Genomic DNA, 18,593 nt, shown 5'->3' on the forward strand with positions numbered 1-18,593 from the left:
TCTGTGTATAAGATCATACCATCCACAAATACAGATACTTTTACTTCTTACCAATTTAGATGCCCTTTGTTTCTTTTTCCAGCCTAATTGCTCTGGCTAGGAACTCCAGCACAATGTTGAATAAGAGTGGTGATGAAGGGCATCCTTGTCTGGTTCCCGTTCTCAAGGGGAATGCTTTCAGACTCTCTCCTTTTAGGATAATATTGGCTGTTGGCTTTGTATAAACGCTCCTAATTATGCTGAGGAATTTCCCTTCTATTCCTGTTTTGCTGAGAGTTTTTATCATGAATGGGTGTTGGACTTTGTCGAATGTCTTTTCTGCATTAATTGATAAGATCATGTGGTTCTTGTCTTTTGTTTTATTTATGTAATGGATTACATTGATTGTTTTTCCAATGTCGAACCATCCCTGTATACCTCGTATAAATACCACTTGATTATGGTGTTTTTTTTTTTTTTTTAAATATGTTGTTGAATTCTGTTGGCTGGAATTTTGTTGAGGATTTTTGAGTATATGTTCGTGAGGGATATTGGTCTGTAATTTTCTTTTTTTGTGGTGTCTTTACCTGGTTTTGGTATCAGGGTTATGCTGGCTTCATAGAATGAGTTTGGGAGTATTCCATCCTTTTCTATGCTCTGAAATACCTTTAGTAGTAGTGGTATTAACTCATCTCTAAAAGTTGTGTAGAATTATCCAGTGAAACCATTAGGGCGAGGGCTTTTTTATGTTGGGAGTTTTTAAATTATCTTTTGAATCTCTTCTTTTGTTATAGGTTTAATTAGTTGTTCTACCTCTGTTCGTGTTAGTTTAGGTAGGTAGTGAGTTTCTAGAAACTTGGCCATTTCCTCTAGGTTTTCAAATTTGTTGGAGTACAAGTTTTCATAGTAATCTGTTATGATTCTTTTAATTTCAGTTGGGTCTGTTGTGATATCATCCATCTCATTTCTTATACGGGTTATTTGCTTCCTCTCCTGTTCTTTTGTCAGTTTGGCCAGTGGATTATTAATTCTGTTTATTTTTTCAAAGAACCAACTTTTGTTCTTGTTAAATCTTTCAATTGTTTTTCTATTCTCTATTTCATTTAATTCTGCTCTAATTCTTATTATTTCCTTTCTTCTGGTGCCCAAGGGCTTCTTTTGCTGCTGTCTTTCTACTTGTTCGAGTTGTAGGGTTAATGTTTTGATTTTGACCCTTTCTTCTATTTAGATGTGCGCATTTATTGCTGTAAACTGACCTCTGAGCCCTGCTTCTGCTGAGTCCCAAAGGTTCTGGTAGGATGTGTTTTCATTCACATTTGATTCTGTGAATTTATTCAATCCTTAATTTTTTTCTGTAACCCAGTAGTTTTTGAGCAAGGTGTTGTTCAGTTTCCATGTGTTTGATTTTCTTCCTTGCTTTTTGTGTTGTTGATTTCTACTTTTATGGCTTGATGGTCAGAAAAGATGCTTTGTAATATTTCGATGCTTTGGATTCTGTTAAGGCTTGCTTTATGTGGTCTATTCTGGAGAATTGTTCCATCTGCATTGGAAAAGAAAGTATACTTGGCTGCTGTTGGTTGGAATGTTCTGAATACATCTGTGAGATCAAGTTGGTTGATTGTGGCATTTAGATCTTCCGTATCTTCAAGGAAAGTGTTAGCCCAAGAGATAGAAAGGGCCACATGAACCAGAGACTTCATCAGCCTGAGACCAGAAGAACTAGATGGTGCCCGGCTACCACCAATGACAGGGAACACGACAGAGAGTCTGTGACGGAGCAGAAGAAAAGTGGGATGGAAAACTTCAAATTCTGGTAAAAAGACCAGACTTAAAGGTTTGACTGAGAACTTTAGGGACCCCAGAAGACATGGCTCCAGGACTCTCTGTTAGCCTAAAACTAGAACCATTCTACGGGCCAACTCTTTGGACAAAAATTGGACTGGACTACGGGAAATAAAATGATACTCGTATAGAGTGTGCTTCTTAGCTCAAATAGATACATCAGACTAGATGGGCAGCTCCTGTCCAGAGGCGAGATGAGAAGGCAGAGAGGGTCAGGAGCTGGTTGAATGGACACGAGAAATCTGGGGAGGAAAGGAGGTCTGTGCTGTCACAGTATAGGGAGTGCAGCTAGGGTCACATAGTAATGTGTGTATAAATTTTTGTATGAGAGACTAACTTGAATTGTAAACTTTCACTTAAAGCACACCAATTAAAAAAAAAAAAAAAGATCTTCCATGTCTTTGTTGAGCTTCTTTCTGGATGTTCTGTCCACCGAAAGTGGTACGTTGAAATCTCCTCCTATTATTGTAGAGCTGTCTCTCTCTCTTTTCAATGCTGTTAGAGTTTGTTGTATGTATTTTGAAGCCCTGTCATTGGCTGCGTAAATATTTGTTATGGTTATGTCCTCCTGGTATATTGTCTCTTTAATCATTAAATTGTGTCCTTCCTTATCCTTTGCAGTGGATTTTACTTTAAAGTCTATTTTGTGAGAGATTGATATTGCCACTCCTGCTCATTTTTGAGTGTTGTTTGCCTGATACTTTTTTTTTCCATCTTTAAAGTTTTAGTTTGTGTGTTTAAGGTGTGTCTTACAGGCAGCATAAAGACGGATCGTGTTTTTTTAATCCATTCTGCCACTCTCTCTTTATTGGTGCATTTAGTCCATGTACATTCAGCGTAATTATTGATATGAATGAGTTTAATGCTGTCATTTGGTATCTTTTTTTGTGTGTGTTGTTCACAGTTTCTTTGTTCCACTTAATTTTCTGTGCTGAGTCTTTTTTCGTTATGTATTTTCATTGTTGTTGATTTTGTATTTGCTGAGTCTTTAAGTTTTTCATTTTGATGGGTAGAATTGTTACTTTTTGATTACCTTAATATTTACCCTTATTTTTCTAAGTTTAAACCACTCTTTTATTTCTTTATATTGTCTTGACTTCCTCCCTGTATGAAAGGTTTATGACTACATTTTTCACTCCCTCTTTTTTGTTTTAATGTTGTCATCTTTTACATATTGACATCTCTGTTTCCCTATTTTAATTGTTGTAGCTTTGATTTATTTTTGTGACTTCCCTATCTGGGTTGATATCTGGTTGCTCTGTCCTGTGTTCTAGTCTTGGTTTGTTATCTGATGTTACTGATTTTCTAACCAGATGACTCCATGTAGTATTTCTTGTAACTTTGGTTTGTTTTTTGCAAATTCCTAAACTTCTGTTTATTTAGAAATGCCCTAATTTCCCCATCATATTTGAGAATCAGTTTTGCTGGATAGGTATTTCTTGGCTGGCAGGTTTTTTCCTTCAAGGCGTTGTATTTCATCCCTTTGCCTTCTTGCCTGCGTGGTTTCTGCTGAGTAGTCTGAGCTTAGTCTCATTGACTCTCCTTTGTAGATGACTTTTCATTTATCCCTAGCTGCTCTTAAAATTCTCTTTATCTTTGGTTTTGGCAAGTTAGATTATAATATGTCTTGGTGACTTTCTTTTGGGATCTAATGTGGGGTTCGACGAGCATCTTGGATAGATACCTTGTCATCTTTCACAAAATCAGGGAAGTTTTCTGCCAACAAATCTTCAACAGTTCTCTGTGTGCCCTAACCCCGCTTCTGGTACTCCAATCACTCGTAGGTTATTCCTCTTGATAGAGTCCCACATAATTCTTAGGGTTTCTTCATTTTTTAAATCCTTTTATCTGATTTTTCCTCACATAAGTTGGTGTCAAGTGCTTTATCTTCAGTCTCACTAATTCTGACTATCATTGCCTGAATTCTGCTCCTTTGACTTTCTATTGAGTTGTCTAATTCTGAATTTTATTGTTAATCTTCTGGATTTCTATTTGCTGTCTCTCTATGATTCTTGCAGCCTGTGAAATTTGTCGTTGTGCTCTTCTCTAATCTTAAGTTTGTTGTTTTTTTCTGTGTGTTTCTTGTCTTGTTCTACATTTTGCCTGATCCCTTTCCTGATTGCTTGAAGAGTTCTGTATATTAATCTTTTGTATTCCATCTCCAGTAATTCCAAGAAGTTCTCTTCCTCTGGAAGATTTCTTGAATCTTTGTTTTGGGAGCTTGCTGAAGCTATCATGGTCTGCCTCTTTATGTGATTTGATACTGACTGTTTTGTCTCCGAGCCAACAATAAGTTCTTATGTTTATTTATTTTATGTTTCCTTACTATGTCTTAGCTTCTTGTTTTGATGTGTCCAAATAGGCTGCTCCTGTGAGCTAGTTGGATTATTGGCACCTTTGAAGCACTAATGACCTGTCACCAGGTGGTTAGATCTGTTAACCAAGTATGTGGTCCCAGGAGTCCGTTTAGTTTTCTTGTATGGATTCAGCTCAGTTGTCCAGGTAGTCAGTCACCAAGTGTGTGGTGCAGGCTCTCACCTACAGCCCTAGACAAGCAGGGGTGATTGGAGTAGGTGCAGTTATCTGGCTATAGTAAAGGGACATATGCTCAGCAAGGCAGTGGGCTGATGGTTGTCCCTGAGTGTCTGGGAGGAAAGCGTGTCCCTGTTTCCTAGAGCGTGTAGGTCGGTGGGTTTTGCACCAAGACTGTGGGCACCCAGTGCTGTTGACTATAAGGCCTGGGAGGCAGCACTTATTCTTGGACCTGTGTCATGGTGGCGTGGGTGGAGCCACCAGTCCTCAGACCCCTGATGTGGGTAGGTGAGGACCCTGCTTAATGGGCAGAGCAGCGGCAGATGTCATGAACCTGCTGGTTCACCATATATCTGAAACAGTTGAAGTTAGACTTCAGGTATGTACCCTGTTGTACTGCGGTAATGAGGGCCTACAGTGTTGAAATGGGCCCACACAGGTCTATGCAGCAGTGAAAGGAATTCAAACTCTGTGGAACCCTTATGCCTGTGCCTAGGCAAAAGAGCTGTGCCTACCCTAAGTTCTGAGCTCAAGGGAGTCAGCAGATTATTTTTTCCTGTTTGTTAATTTGTTCCCTCTCCAAGGCCGAGAGAATGGCTCAGGGCTTGTGACAGGTCCCGCTTCTGGCCCAGGGGACTCGGCAGTCACTGAAGCCAGCCTGGGACCAGGTACATGGGAGAGAGGTTTTTCCCGAAAGGGGTGGTTGTTGATCTGCAGGATAGACCAGACGCATGTACTTATCTTTTGCAATTGAGCACTTCTTTTCACTGTTCGGAAGTCCTGAGTAGACTCTCTGCCGCTTTGTCTCACCTGATGTGGAGAAGCGTCCCGAGCACCACTGCTTGCCTCAACGCACATGCCAGCTTATCCGGCTTGAAGGGTGCTGGCTCCCGCTGGGTCAGGTCTGGCAACTCGTCGCTGCTTCCGAACCGTCTCTCCCTCCCCCTGCCACTCAGTCCGATACCTCAACTTTGCCTTAGTGTTCAGGGCTCCTAGATTGTCATATATAATCGCTTCACTTGTTTTTTCGGGTCTTTGTTGTAAGAGGGCCCACAGGAATCTCACTAGTGTGCTATCTTGGCCCCGCCTCCCTCAGCGACAACTTTTTATGCAAAGATTAGTGTTCGCCATTCTTTTAATTTCATCTTCTGAATGAATATCTTGTTGATTAGGCAGATATAGCATGTTTCTCCTTTTATGTTGGTGAGTTTAACCTTTACTAGTATTCTCTCTGTTTCCTTTTTTACACCCAAAACAGATAACCACTATCTGTTGATATTAGTAACCAAAAAAAAGTAATTACTACTTTATTTTAATGTAATTCGAATGTAAAGAGTTTTGTGCCTACACTTTGCCGGGCACTAGGTGGCTTTTAAGCAAAGTATATGTGTGTAGTTCCATTTTATTAACACTGTCATTAATTTCTAACATATATATGGGAAAAATTAAAGTTTAAACCATGGATTGGATCATGGGAGATTTTTTGCAGCATGCTTTTAAATTTAATATTAAGACTTCTTTGTGTATTTATATAATTTTGTTAGATCCCTTGTCCAAAACTATTGATCTAGATGTGTTTGGGTACTCAGAAATTTTCCAAAACTTTTTAGAATGTATCTGTTGTATGTTATGTTGGTATCTTTTTAACTGAACATTTCAGAGTTCAGTGTGTTATTTCTGATAACATAATTCTGTTTCCTTAGACTTAGTAGCTGTCATGACTAAGACACTTCTTTTCTTATTTGCTTTTTAAGAATTACATGTTTTATAGAACTGTTGCTACCTTTGTTTATTTCTTTTAGAGAAAATTTGTCCAAGGATCTTTACTTGATATCTCAGATGGACAGTGATCAGTTCATCCCAATTTGGACAGTTGCCAATATGGAAGAAATAAAAAAACTGACCACAGACCCTGATCTAATTCTTGAAGTGTTAAGATGTATGTAAATAGTAACTTTTATCTATTTTTAAGTTTCAGAAAGTTAAATACTAATTTCTGATCGTACAGGGAATTGTTTTTAACTGCCTCTTTTTTTTTGGCTGTTTAAATAATTTTTATTTGTACTAACTGGTATAGATTAATCTATGTATTCAGTATTCAAAACTGACAGCTTAATCTATCAATTTTGCACCTTGGATGTTGATCTTAATGCCTGCTTAGCAAATATAAGCAATTAAGTCTCAGTTTTCTGGGCTATTAGAAAGCCATATGCCATATGTGTCATTTTCATGCACTCTAAAGCAGTGTGTGTCAAACTTTTTTGAACCAAGTAAGATTACATTATAAATCACAGCCCAATTACACACCACATACCCACACACAACTGAAATGTTAATTAACGTTAATACTAAATGCTTATAATGAATTTATTTTATTCTAAAATGATTTCACGATGTAGTAATGAGTTGCAGCATGCAGTTTGACAAACACTGCTTTAAATATTGGTAAACCTTTAAAATTAAGGTTCTAAAAATATTTAGTGGATTTTCTGTCTTATCATTGTTTCTGGGTAATCTCTCTTATGTGATTTTTTTTTTACTACAAGGTAAGTCTTCACTTTTATATGAAGTATGTTACTGAAAATGTTTAAAGGTTAAGTATAGCAAGTCCAATAATAGAGCTATGTAGGGATAGAAGATTTCTATTCTTAGAGGGCTAAAAACATTTATGAAATCTTAATTGGTTTATGCAGACATTATTTCTTAGAATGACCCAGGCTTGTCAACATAAATTCAGAGTAACAGGCAGAAGCCCCCATCTCCTTTGTTAGGAAACCAGTACTTATACCCAAACCGAAGCCTTTCACCTTGACTGCTGCTTTTATTATCTCCTCTTAGCTGTACAGGGAGACAGGCTTTATACTATTTACTTCTCTGAAGGGACCAGAAAGAAAAGTTTTGGCTATGTGGTACTATCTTTATTAAATCAGCATCTAAAGGATGGCTTCTGGGTTTCTGTGGTAATATACAAGAATAAATATGTTAAAATCAAGGATAGCTTATAATTGTTTGTGTATAGTTGTTGGGTTAAGGGCTTTTTAGGACTTTAATTTAAAAAAGAATTTGTTTATATATCAGAGCCCATGACTTCCTCCAAAATAGTGTTTGGCCAATGTTAAGTATACCCATCTGTTATCTCTAAAATGAATAATTTGGCTAGTATTTACAGAGAAATTGCCTTATAAGATATGTGTTGTATGCTTCCAGAAGGCTTTTTTTTTTTAAAAAAAAAAAAAAACCTCAACACAGTGCCAAGTCACAAAATAGGTACTATGAGTATTTGTTCAGTGAACAGCGTTTGGCATTGTTCTTTGCATATAAATCTCGAAAAGAATATTTCATCCTTACTGTAATCTTTGATTCTACGACTTAGTTTCTTTAGGATATTAATGTGGTCTCTGCTAATTTATTCGCAGTTGGAAATTGAAATGAATAGTATTTAATGGCATTATTAATATCTCTGGTTGTGACTTTTAAATGAAATCCTTTCTTTTTTACATTTCAGCTTCCCCCATGGTTCAAGTTGATGAGAAGGGTGAGAAAGTGAGGCCAAGTCATAAACGCTGTATTGTTATTCTTAGAGAAATTCCTGAAACCACACCAATAGAGGTAAATGATCAAGCATTCTTAAAGCTAAATGTTCTTTAACTATTTAAATTGGAGCAGATAAACAAGCAAGGAATAACTCATGGTCTGCATATCAATTACTGTGAATAGGATAAATACTTATCTGTTTGGTAAATTGTGTAATACTAGAAGCATGATACAGAAGGGGGAAGGAGATATAATTCTATGTTCTTATAATACTCAGTCTTTAGTATTGCAGTGATACTAATTCTCTGTTTGTTGGTTTGACTGAATGGCAGTTAAAATATAAATGGGCTCTTTTGGGACCTTTCAGATTTATCTGGAAGAATGAACCTAGACAGGAATGAAAAAAATTTGAGTAAGGATTAATGAGGCAGGACTAACCCCTACTGGTTAGCAAAATATAAAGCAAAGCTGTAGTCATAAAGATTATGACTTGTACAAGAATAGGATAATATTTGAATGAAACAAAATAATGCAGAAACACACCCTTTTATATAATGTACATATGATAATGTTTATTTAGTATTTGGGTTCTTCCAAGTGCTGTGCCGTGTACTTTCCCATTAAAAACCCATTGCCAGCAAATCGATTCCAACTCATAATGACCCTACAGGACAGAGTAGAACTGTCCATGGGGTTTCCAAGGTTGGAAGCAGATTGCCAGATCTTTCTCCTGTAGAGTGGCTAGTGGGTTCGAACCACTGACCTTTCGGTCAGCAGCGGAGTGCTTAACCGTTGTACCACCAGAGCTCCTTGCAGTGTACTTCATTGTTATTTAAATCTAAGGATTTTATTATCTCTGTTTTACAGATAAAGTGAGCAAGACTTAGGATGACTGATTAACTTGCCCAAGGACACATGGGCTGTTAAATGACAGGATTTGAACTTGATCTCCCTAATTCCAAAGCTCGTGTTTCTGAACTACTATACAACAGAGCTTCACACTAAGTTGTAATGTTAAGGCACTGTAAATTAGAGAAAGGGAGGATTGATTAGGAACTGATTTATGGTAATCGATTAACCATTTAGAAAAAAATTATTGTAGACCCTTGCCACATAACAAAATAAAATTTAACACCCTATTAGGTAAACCTTATGCCCAAAGTCATTTGGCATTAAGTTTCCAGAATGAAGATTTTCTGAACTTAGAAGCATGGGAAAAATTAAAAAGGAAACTAGATCTTTGATTTAAAATTTCGAACTGTATGTTATTTAAAAAAAAAAAAAAAGTAACAGATTGAAAGGAAAACCGTAGAGTGGGAGGAATAGTTGCAGTATTAAGAAACAGTGTGGAGGCTGTGAGCTTGAACTCTGTAGCCAAGACTGCCTGGGTTTGAATTCCAGCCTTTTTACTTGTTTGCCCTGTTACCTTGGGTAGGTTACTTAACCCCTCTTCTTTGGTTTCCTCATCTGTTAGAAGAGATAATAGTAATAAGTAACTCAGCATATGGTTGTTGTAAGAATGAAATGAGTTAATATATATATAAAATGCTTAGAGCAGTACCTGGCATATAAAACACTGAGGTTAGCCATTATTATTGTTACATTATAATTCATATTTTGAATGCATAAAGAGCTAATAATACACGTGGGAAACAGTAAATAAAGTCATCACGTACTGTTTGTTTTAAAAAAATAAAAGGAAGTGCAGACTGAAATAGCCAGTGAAAGTCTGCCTATGCCTAAGTAACCATGAAATGCAAATTAAAATGAGTAGGGTTAGGATCCTGACCTTTAAAGTTACTGTCAGGTTGAATACATTTTTGATTACTCTGAATTCAGGCTTCTTATTTTTGAGACAGTAAATCTGTGAAGCCTAACTGTTCCTGTAGAATGATAAAGCCTAAAAATACGGATTTTACTAAGGTTTAAATAAATTAATCAATTTGTTAAATATTTTTAAGGGGAATTAGAAACATCTGGAGTTATCTGTGTACTTTTGAAGATAGAGATTGATAGGTGGCAGCCTAACAATTCCACAGATAGTTCTCTCCAAAAATGTAATTCTGGGCTAGATGCAAATTCTTAACTGATATTGGTAATATTTTACTTTTCTCATAAAAATTGTAAAGCTCAGCTGGCTGCCCACATATTTATTTCAAGCAACATTTGACTTAAGAAAATTTCACAAGATGAACGTTCTCCTTTTTTAATTTATTGTACTAAAAATTTCAGAGAGTTAGAATACAGGTTAGACTTTAATGTCATATTGATTTTCCAATCAGCTTAGTAGTTGTCTTTTTTTTTTTTTTAATTGCTGCCTGGCGATATTTTGACATTTTATGAAGAAGTTTAACCTAATCAAATTCTTTTACTATTTGAGAATTGCTGGTTATCATTAAATTTCTCTTTGAACTCAAATAGATTTTAGACATAATGGACTTTGGAGCTATACAAATCTAGAATTGAGTTCCACTTTGTGATAATGTGAATAGATCAATCTGAGCCACCATTTCTTCAGCTGTAAAATGGAGATCGTAAAACCTTCCTAAGTAAATCATAGTGTCTGACCCTTGGTCATATTTCAGTGTGTGTTGTTTCCTTTCTTTCTATAACTGTTTAGGCACGCTTAATTCTTAATGTTTACTTCTCCTTGTATTCTTTCTTTTTATAAACTAGCTTTTATAACTGTTTCAAGATTTTTATATCAGTTATGGAAAAGAAAAGACATGCTTGCACAGAGTTCTTATCTATGACTGATGTAAGCAAAGTATTCGGATTAAATGAGAATGCATGAAAATACTTAGGACCCAGAAAGTGTTAACAGAGAGCATACCATTTCTTTTGGATAATGGCAGGAAAAGGACTGGAGAAATTTTACTATTAAGGAAAATTAAGATTGCCACTAGGACAAAAACCATTCATTTTTGCTGATCATAATATAAGGTTCCATTCTTAAATCATATACAAAATTTACCCTATAACTATGTATGTTTTATTCCAGAGCATAAACTACCCTCACTAGAAAAATAGGCAGAAGGCATAAACAGTTACAAGTGAAGAAGTAGAAAGAACTGAAAGACATGAAATGCTCAGTTTTCCTAGTAAGCAAAAAAATGCCAACTATTGATGTCTTTTTAAAAATTAACTAAAGCTTTTCCATTTTTTTTTAGGAAGTGAAAGCTTTGTTCAAAAATGAAAACTGCCCCAAGGTGATAAGCTGTGAGTTTGCACACAATAGCAACTGGTATATCACTTTCCAGTCAGATACAGATGCACAACAGGTGAGAAAAAGACAAAAAAACCTTTTCTCCTGATGCAGTCCTGGTGGTAAAAGTAACACAGTATTTTAATTGAGGAAATATGTGCTTACAGTAATGTTTATAAAGACTGTTGAGAACCTTTGTCACTGTTTTGTTTTTGATTAATTAGTTTTTCTCTTAATCACGTCCTAAAGCTTTTTCAGTCTTAGTTTAAGAACAGTTTGTTACCTGTCAGTAAACACACTATTTCAAAATAAGCATGGAGATTGGGAACCAAGCACTCAATAGCATTTCTAGTACATAGTAGGCATGTAATAAATATAACTTCCCTTCTGGTTCTTATCTTGGAATTTTGACTTAATGGTTTTACTCTTAATTGTTACATCCTATTTAAGGAAAAGAGAAGTAATATTCCTTTGAAACAAAAATATCCATATCTATGATAGCATTTTTTGAACCATTTGCTGATCTTTAAATTTTTTTTTATTCTTCATCTTAGAAGGTCATCTGATTGAATAATTTCAGAGTCTGTTTTGATTCGTCTGCGTTTCGTATCTACAGTAGTCCATGGTACCTAGTCTAGAATAAATGTGAATTGTTACCTAAGAAGGTCTTAATTTTGTACTTTTTTTGCTCCCTGTCACCTGCTATTATGCAGGAATCATCTCCAGAATTTTTTTAATTTAGTTTAGAGGCAGTTGTTAATTCAAACTCTCTTGCTAGATTAAAGATGGTTTAATTGAAATATTTGAGGGCTAATAAAAGTTCCTTTCTGCTTTGTTTTCAGGCTTTTAGATATTTAAGAGAAGAAGTAAAAACATTTCAAGGCAAGCCAATCATGGTAAGAAATTTTTAACTAAAAGCCAGTGTGAAACAAAGTTTTTTGAAAAATTGAGAAAACACAGACATAATATTTTATAAAACTAGTGGGGATTTTAAAGAAATTCCTGGCTCAAATGCTGTGCTACCTCAGAAGATTATTTGATAAGAGCGTCAAAATACTTCGGCTACATAATTCTTTCCAAAGACATAACTTGAAACAACATGACCTCTCAGTCAGATGCTGCTTCATAACATGTAATTCCAGATCTCAAAATGAGCAATAGGGATAATTTTTTAGTAACAGAGGTGGAAACATTCTCAGGACTTATAAACTCATCCCAGTTAACTGCATCATCCCAGTAACATTAAACTATTTGGGAACCTGGGAGTTGTCTGTGATGATGCTTGCTCACTCTCTTTACATGTCTAGCCCATTCTTAGGTCCAGTGAAATCTGTCTTCAAAACTTCTTTCCATCATTATTGCCATTGTGTAGGCTTGAACAATTGGAGTAGCCTCTGCATTGTTTGCTATGCCCCCAGCCTTTTCCCTCCTTAAAATCTAATTGCTGTCAGAGCAACCATTCTAAAATACAGTCCTAAACAGACCTATTTTGACATATTCCTTATTCCCTGTGTAATGCAATTATTCTCGTTAGTGTTTGTAAATGTGATACATTGTTCTTACTAACGCCTCTCTTTTCAGCACTTACTATGTATCAGTTTCTGTTCTAAACACTTTATGTATTTAGTATTTATGTATTCAATTAACTCATTTAAGCCTTACAAGAACCTAATGAAGTGTAGGTACTCTTGCTTTCTCCCTTTTACCAGTGAGGAAAATGAGGCAGGAGAAGAAACTACCCAGGTTCACACATCTAGTAAGTGGAAGAACCAGTATGAGAGTAACTTGTATTTAATGAGAGGTTACATGTCATGCACTGTTCTGAGACTGACATATTTTAATCTCACTATTGCTGATCAGAAGATTTCAAAGGGTTGTTCAGGAAGACAAAGTGTAAAGTGTTAATAGTAAAATGTGCAAAGACCTGGAGTTAGAAAACCAAAAGGGAAGAACACACTCGGCATTTCTCAAGCTGAAAGAACTGAAGAAAAAAAAAAATTCAGCCCCTGAGTTGCATCATTGAAGGATTTATGGGCAAAATATTGAACGATGCAGGAAGCATCAAAAGAAGGAAGGAATACACAGAGTCACTGTACCAAAAAGACTTGATCGACATTCAACCATTTCAGGAGGTAGTATATAAGCCAGAACTGTTAGTATTAAAGAAAAAAGTCCAAGCTACACTGAAGGCATTGGCGAAAGACAAGTCTCCAAGAATTGACAATACCAGTTGAGGTGTTTCAACAAACAGATGCAGCACTGGAGGGACTCACTTGTCTATGCTAAGAAATTTGGAAGACAGCTGCTGGCCAACTGACTGGAAGAAATCCATATTTGTGCCAATTCCAAAGAAAGGTGATCCAACAGAATGCAGAAATTATTGAACAATATCATTAATATCACACGCAAGTAAAATTTTGCTGAAGATCATTCAGAAGTTGCAACAGTACATCAACAAGGAACAGCCAGAAATTCATGCCAGATTCAGAAGAGGATGTGGAACGAGGGATAACACTGCTGATGTCAGATGGATCTTAGCTGAAAGCAGAGAATAACAGAAAGATGTTTACTTGTGTTCTTATTGACTATGCAAAGGCATTCGACTGTGTGGATCATAACAAATTATGGATAACATTGCAAAGAATGGGAATTAATTAATAGGAATTAATTGTGCTTATGAGGAACCTGTACATAGACCAATATTCAGTCATTCAAACAGAACAAGGGGATTCTGCGTGGTTTAAAGTCAGGAAACGTGCATCAGGGTTGTATCCTTTCATCTTACTTATTCAGTCTGTATGCTGAGCAAATAATCCGAGAAGCTGTACTGTGTGAAGAATGGGGCATCAAGATTGGAAGAAAACTCATTAACAACCTGCCATATGCAGATGACACAACCTTTCTTGCTGAAAATGAAGAGGTTTTGAAGCACTTAACTGATAAAGATCCAAGACTACAGCCTTCAGTATGGATTACACCTCAACATAATAATCCTCAAAAAAACAAATTCTCACAGCTGGACCAATAAGCAACATCATGGTAAGTGGAGAAAAGGTTGAAGTTGCAGGAGTTTAATTTTACTTGAATCCATAATCAGTGCCCATGAAAGTAGCAGTCAAAAAATCAAACAGTGTATTGCATTGGGCAAATCTACTGCAAAAGATCTCTTTAAAGTGTTCAAAGTAAAGTTGTCACTTTGATGACTAAGGTGCACCTGACCCAAGCCATGGTGTTATTTTCAGTCGTTTCATATGCATGCAGAAGCTGAGCAATGACTAAGGAAGACCGAAGAATTGATGCCTTTGAATTATGGTGTTGGCAATGAATATTGAATATACCATGGACTACTAGAGGAAGGAACAAGTCTATCTTGGAAGAGGTACAGTCAGAATGCTCCTTAGAAGTGAGGATAACAAGACTTTGTCTCATGTTCTTTGGACACGTTCTCAGGAGGGACCAGTCCCTGGAGAAGGACATCATGCTTGGTAAAGTAGAATGTTAGGGTAGGAGAGGAAGACCTCTGTGACCCTCAGCGAGATTGATTTCCACAGTGGCTGCAACGATGAGCTGAAGCATAGCGATGATTGTGAGGATGGTGCAGGACCAGGCAGTGTTTTGTTCTGTTGTACATGGTGTGGCTGTGAGTCGGAACTAACTCGATGGTGGCCAACAACAACAACATTGCTGTGTGGTGGTGGTATTATTAATTTCCATGTTATAGGTGATGAAATCTGCTACTGGTCATTCTTTTCCTATGCCCCTAATGCCTTTCTCCCTATTCTTTCCCTGTTTTGAGGTTATAAAGATATTTTTCTCGGTCTTTCTCTTAGTTATCTAATGCTGCTATAGCAGAAGTACCACAAGTGGATGGCTTTAACAAACAGAAGATTATTCTCGCACTGTCTAGTAGGCTAGAAGTCCAAATTCAGGGCACCAGCTCCAGGGGAAGGCTTTCTCTCTCTGTCGACTCTGGAGGAAGGTCCTTGTCATCCATCTTCCCCTGGTCTAGGAGGTTCTCAGTGTATGGACCCTGGGTCCAAAGGACACGCTCTGCTCCTGGCACTACTTTCTTGGTGATATGAGGTCCCTCTGTTTCTCTGATTGCTTCTCTCTTATGTCTCAAAAGAGATTATCTCAAGATACAACCTAATATTGTAGATTGAGTCCTGCCTCATTAACATAACTGCCGTTAATCCCATCTCATCAACATCATAGAGATAGGATTTACAACACATAGGAAAATCATATCAGATGACAAAATGGTGGTCAGTCACATAATACTGGGAATCATGGCCTAGCCAAGTTGACACAAATTTTTGGGGGGACACAATTTAATCCACAACAGTCTTCTAATAGCTTTAAAGTTTTATAGTTGAGATTTAGGTCTTTGATACATCTGAAATTTATTTTGATATACAAGTGTGCTAACTGAAAGGTTGGCAGTTTAAACCCACCTAGCAGCTCTGTGGGAGAAAGACCTGATGATCTCCGTCCGTAAAGATTACAGCCTAGAAAACTCTGTGGGCAGTTCTACTCTGTTACACGGGGTCGCTGTGAGTCAAAATCGACTCAGCAGCACCTAACAACAACATAGTATAAGATAGAGATCTTATTCCACTTTTTTTTGTATATGCAAAGCCAGTTGCCTCAATACCATTTATTGAGTGGTTTATCCTCCCAAATTTTTATGTAATGCCTCTTCTTAATTCTGTCTTCCTGGATCCGTATCATTGTTTTAATTACCATACTTTTTTATAATATTCATACGCAAGTTCTCCCTCTTTGTTCTTATTTTTCACATGTATAATTCAGTAACACCAGTTATGTGAATCATGTTGTGTAATCATTACCAGAATCCGTTGCCAAGATTTCCATCATCGTAAGCAGATACTCAGTGCTTCCCAAACAATCATATCCTTTTTTTCCCCTTCCAGCCTCCCCTGATAACTGCTAATAAACTTTGTTCTCTATGCATTTGCCTATTCTAGGTATTTCATATAAATGGGATCCTACAGCATTTGTCCTTTTGTGACTGACTTATTTCACTCAGCATATTTTCAAAGCTCATTCATGTTATAGTGTGTACCAATATTTTATTTCTGTGGCTGAGTAATATTCCATTTTATGTATATGCCACATTTTGTCTATCCATTTATCTGTTGATAGACATTTAGGGTGTTTCCACCTTTTGGCTATTATGAATAGTCCTGCAATGAACATTGGTTTACATGTGTTGGTTTATGTCGCTGCTTTCAAGTCTAGGGCCTATACCTAGAAGTGAAATTGCTAGTTCTATATTCAGCCTTTGAAGAACTGCCAAACTGTTTTACATAGCAGCAGCACCATTTTGCATTCCCACCAGCAGTGGATGGAGGGTTCCAGTTTCTCCACATCCTTGTCAACATTTGTTGTTTTTTGTTTGTTTTATCTTAGTCATCTTAGTGGGGGTAAAGTGGTTTCTCATTGTGGTTTTCATTTGCTTGGCTGTTCTTAAAACTGTTGTATATGAATTTTAGAAAGTTTGTGTAGTGCTAACAACCAACCAAATGAAAATCCTGTTGGAGTTCATTTCTGTTTTAAGATTGAGTAGTATTCCATTGTATGTGTACGCCATGTTTTGTTTATCTATTCATCAGTTAATGGACAGTTGGGTTGTTTCTACCGTTTGGCTATTGTGAATAATGCTGCAACGAATATTGAGGTACAAATATCTGGTTTAATCCTTCTTTAAGTCTATTGAGCAAATACTCAGGAGTAGAATTGCTAGGGCATATGGTAATTCTATGTTTAACTCTTTGAGGAACCCTCAAACTGTTTTCCATAGCAGCTACATCATTTTACATTTCTACCATCAATGTACAAGGGTTCCAATCACTCAACATCCTTGCCAACAGTTATTATTTTCCATTTTTCTGATAATAGCCATCCTAGTGGGAGTGAAGTGGTATCTCATTTTGGTTTTGATTTACATTTCCCTAATGACTAATGATGTTAAACATCTTCTCATGCTTATTGGACATTTTTATATCCTCTTTAGAGTAGTCCTTTGCCTATTTCTTGATTGGATTGTTTGTCTTTTTGTTGTTAAGTTGTAGGAGTTCTTTCTATATTGTGGATATTAAACCCTTATCAGAAATATTATTTTCAAATATTTTCTCCCATTCGGTATATTGTCTCTTCACTTTCTTGATAAAGTCACTTGATAACAAAAGTTTATTTTGTTGAAGTCCAATTTTGTATTTTTCTTTCATTGCTTATGCTTTTGGTGTCATAGTTAAGAACCCATTGTCAAAAGCACAGTCTCGAAACATTGCCCCTGTATTTTCTTCTAAGAATTTTATGGTTTTAGCTCTTGTATTTAGATTGTTGATCCATTTTGAGTTAATTTTTGTATGTGGTGTGAGGTGGTGGTCTAACTTCATCCTTCAGCATGTGGAAACCCAGTTGTCCAGCACCATTTGTTGAAGAAGTAATTTTATTCTTACTCCAAGAAAGTTTTTTTTCAGTGGAGAGTTATTTTAAAGAAGTACATTGTGATTGAAGTACTCTACTATTAGTATGTTTCAAATCTGATGTGAAATTAAAATTCTTATAATATTTCTTTATAAAATAATGCTCTAAATGATGAAAGTCTAGGTTAGGCCTGAAATTTTCTCTTTTAGATTTCATCTATTCCATATAAGGATGCTACTGCATTAGCATTTTCCTCTGAATAATAGTTACCTATTTTTTTCACATAAAATTCTAGATACTTGTAAAACCTATTAAGAAGGCATAGTACTGTATATTACTAGAATATCTTTGTGCACAATTAAAAGATTTTAATACTGATCGTGATTCTAAAATTACCCATGATAATTTGGAAGAGTTCTACCTGTTGTGCCGTGGACATCCAAGATCAAGGACTCTTGCAGTCTTTGGGCTAGAGATACGCTTCTGAAGGAGTCCAGTGACACCTTCATTTTATGAGCTGAGGTAAATTGCTTCCCATTTGATTCTCTTGTAAATAAGCAAAAAAAAAAGCATTTTTCAGTGCTCTTCTTTTAAGCTATCATTCCATTGTCTTCTGGTCTCCATTGTTTCTGACGAAATGTTAGCCATCATTCGCAATGTGTTCCCCTGTCTGTAATTTGGCATTTTTCTCTGCCTACTTTCACAATGTTGTGTGTTGTTTTATCTTTGATTTTTAGTAAATTGACTATAGTGTGTGTAGGTATGAATTTATTTTATTTATCCTATTTGGGGTGCATTGAACTTCATGAATCTATAGGTTGATGCTTTTCACCAAATTTGTAAAATTTTCAACTACTAGTTTTTCAGATATTTTTTTCTGCCTCACTTTTTCTCCTCTCCTTTTGGGATTCTAATTATACATATGTTATATTGCTTGGTGCAACTAAGATTTTGTTCATTTTTCTGCAGTCTGTTTTTCTCTTTGTTCTTCAAATTAGATAATTTCTATGGATTTGGATTCATTTTCAGTTTGGCTATCGCTTCCTTT

The 18,593-nt window shown here is 36.2% G+C and overlaps 1 protein-coding gene across 3 annotated transcripts in view; it reads left to right on the forward strand.

Moving 5' to 3' along the window:
• Positions 1-18,593, forward strand: part of LARP4 (La ribonucleoprotein 4) — a 77,499-nt gene that overhangs the window by 35,499 nt on the left and 23,407 nt on the right. For 2 of the 3 annotated variants that reach the window (XM_004388320.2, XM_023742400.1), the window contains exons 5-8: positions 6,156-6,292; positions 7,859-7,962; positions 11,058-11,168; positions 11,935-11,988. In XM_004388320.2, the coding sequence (XP_004388377.1) occupies positions 6,156-6,292; positions 7,859-7,962; positions 11,058-11,168; positions 11,935-11,988 (406 nt within the window). Of the gene's footprint in view, positions 1-6,155; positions 6,293-7,858; positions 7,963-11,057; positions 11,169-11,934; positions 11,989-14,334; positions 14,376-18,593 lie in introns of those variants that run through there. The other variant, XM_023742401.1, reaches the window with a different exon arrangement.

The sequence above is a fragment of the Trichechus manatus genome, unplaced genomic scaffold (genome assembly GCF_000243295.1).
Source record: "Trichechus manatus latirostris isolate Lorelei unplaced genomic scaffold, TriManLat1.0 scaffold00209, whole genome shotgun sequence".
NCBI classification, from domain to species: domain Eukaryota; kingdom Metazoa; phylum Chordata; class Mammalia; order Sirenia; family Trichechidae; genus Trichechus; species Trichechus manatus.